This window comes from Primulina huaijiensis, chromosome 2 (assembly GCF_012295235.1).
Source record: "Primulina huaijiensis isolate GDHJ02 chromosome 2, ASM1229523v2, whole genome shotgun sequence".
In the NCBI taxonomy this organism is placed as follows: Eukaryota; Viridiplantae; Streptophyta; class Magnoliopsida; order Lamiales; family Gesneriaceae; genus Primulina; species Primulina huaijiensis.
Genome location: NC_133307.1, coordinates 27,968,804 through 27,971,311, shown reverse-complemented (window position 1 = coordinate 27,971,311; position 2,508 = coordinate 27,968,804). Strand labels below are relative to the sequence as shown.

At 35.2% G+C, this 2,508-nt stretch overlaps 1 protein-coding gene across 1 annotated transcript; it reads left to right on the top strand.

Annotated features, from left to right (window-relative positions):
* Positions 1-944, top strand: LOC140961153 (uncharacterized). Its single transcript, XM_073419455.1, has 2 exons — positions 1-253; positions 365-944. The coding sequence occupies exons 1-2, from the start codon at positions 91-93 to the stop codon at positions 868-870; spliced, it is 669 nt and encodes a 222-aa protein (XP_073275556.1). The 5' UTR covers positions 1-90; the 3' UTR covers positions 871-944.
* Positions 945-2,508: the final 1,564 nt, after the last annotated feature.

Here is a 2,508-nt window from a genome sequence, read left to right as displayed (position 1 = left end):
TAGCAGCCGTGCAGTCTGTCTCGAGGCCTCTGCAGCTAATCTTCTCCCAAGAAAATTCCTCACAGCACGAGGGATTATCGCACTCTGACAATGATGCTAAAGAGACAGGAGAGTTCACTCTCCTCGTCCCGCCGCCTCGCCGCCACCACCCCACCATTGCAGGAAAATCGCCATGCGAAACCCATCGGCTGCATGTCGGGCATTTTTCAGCTCTTCTCCAAGTACCAGAATTCCAGCAAACGACTCACTTTTGGTTAGAAAATTCTGATATTGTCCAACTAACAATTTTTTTCTGAATTCTTTTAATTTTTCTGTTTTTGAAAATTGTTTGGAAAATCTTTGAAATGGTTAACCACATTTTCAGGAAGGAAACGAGAGAAATGTAGGCCAACTTCTCCAGCAAAAGACAGAGACAAGTCCATAAAGGATCCTCTTTCCTCGGCCAAAGAAGACAAAACCGGAAGCCAAAATCTTGGATTATCGCTCGAAATTAACTTGCCGAGAAGTCCATCAATTCCGCCTGAGATCCGGCTGCCGAACGTCGCAGTGAAATCGCCGGAAAATCCTAGAACTCCGTCCTCCGTGGTGGAAAGGTTGATGGGTTTGGGGGATATGAATACTTCCGTGAAAAGGTCGGCACTGGAGGAAACAGATACCATTTCGGAGAAGAGACGGCAGCTGATACGAGCTTTGGAAAAATGTAATGAGGATTTAGACGGGTTGAGGAGGATCATCCGCGCGGTGCAAGCAAATGATGTGCCTCTGCAGCCTCCATCGCCGGTTGCGGCGAAGAGGGATCTTCCTGGCAGCGGAGACGAAGACTCGTGTGAGAATCCGTGCATGGAAAAATGGCGCCGCCGTGGGAGCTGAAGCCCGGATATCTGTTAGTGGCTTCGCCGAAGGACAATATACTAGTACGTCTCTTTTTCTAGGTTCTATATTTATACATATATATATACATATATATCTATTATTGGGTGTCTTTTTCTGGTTTTCATTTTCGTTTTTATTTGCAAATTTTTGCTAAACATAAAACAACCAGATGTGGTATCATCTGTATAATCACAAAATAAAATTGTAACAATCCAAGCTAAAAATTTTAAAAATTATTATGTTTTTAATTTAAATGGTTATCCTAATTAATGATTAAAAATCTTATAAATTTATCTATGTATACAATTTTTAATTTTAATACTGTCTCTAAATTTTTTTATCTAAAAATTATTGAATGACAAAAATTGCACTTTCCGTTTACCAAGTCGTTAGTTTGATTATTTTTTGAAGCATAACATAATTTATAAAGTGAAAAAACATTCGTTTTCTGAGATAGAGTGAGACAGTGAGTAATGACCAAAACGTGAAATCAGAAAATAAAATATTTGAAAAAATTAAGCGAACTTCAGCCCTAATTTTCTGGAATGCAGATAATATAACTGCAAATTATATTTTGGTATCCCCAAATAATTGGATATAAAGTATTTAGGGAGTAAAATCATGTATTTATAGACTCTAATTAGATACTCTTTCTATTAATTTAGGTANATATTTTCTTAAACATTTAAAATATTCAATTAGCCAAACCAAATATTTGGAACCCCAAAATAGGTAGTTTATCGGTCAAAATAAGTATTTTTCTAATTTCATGATAAATGATTAACTATATTTTTCTAAAAAATAAATTGACATGAGTAAGTCATCATAATATATTTTTCATAAAAAGACCAACAATGACTGAATTTGTGGCGATTACTCGAAAATATAGTATTTTTTTATACATTTGGAGTATTCGAATAGCGAAATCAAGTATCTGAAACCCCATAATAGGTACTTTATATGTAAAAAAAAGTATTTACTATTATTCTATGATAATTGAGAAACAATATTTTTTTTAAAATTATTTTTTAGATGAAGAAGACACTTGTAATTTTTGTGGATAAAATCATTTATTTATTTAAATAATAAAAAGGCAAAATTGTAAATTTGGGTTTGTAGGGAATTAAAACTAAAATTATAGTTCATGTACTAATCCTTAAAAAAGTGTTGGGTGCAATAATTGTCCCTACTTGGTAGAGTGATCGAACCGTGATGCTTGAGTTGTTGTGCGGTTTAAAAGATTTGAGTTGTACCATTACCACTAACTATAGCTTTTGGTAAAACGGTAAGCGTTCGGTCCTACAATTAGTATCAGAGCCAAGGTCACGGGTTCGACTCTCATTTATTGCAATGAGTGCATGTCCCTGCTTAGTAGAACGATCGAATCGTGGTGCTTGAGCTGCTGTGCAGTTTAAAAGATTTGAGTTGCACCATTACCACTAGCTATAGCTTTTGGTAAAGCGGCAAGCGCTCGGTCCTACAAAAAGTGTGGTTAGATACTGAATCTTAATTCAAACATTAACTGATGTATTTTTCACAAATTGATATATCCAAATAATAAACATAAAATTTCCTAATTTTAATCCAAAATATATAGTCAGCACAAAAGGAGCTACACTGAAGGAGCATCTATTT

Excerpts from the sequence above, each read along its gene's own strand:
- LOC140961153 (XM_073419455.1), top strand. The coding sequence starts at position 91 with ATGATGCTAAAGAGACAGGAGAGTTCACTCTCCTCGTCCCGCCGCCTC. Across the intron at positions 254-364 it reads CAGCAAACGACTCACTTTTG|GAAGGAAACGAGAGAAATGT; the intron begins GTTAGAAAATTC and ends CCACATTTTCAG.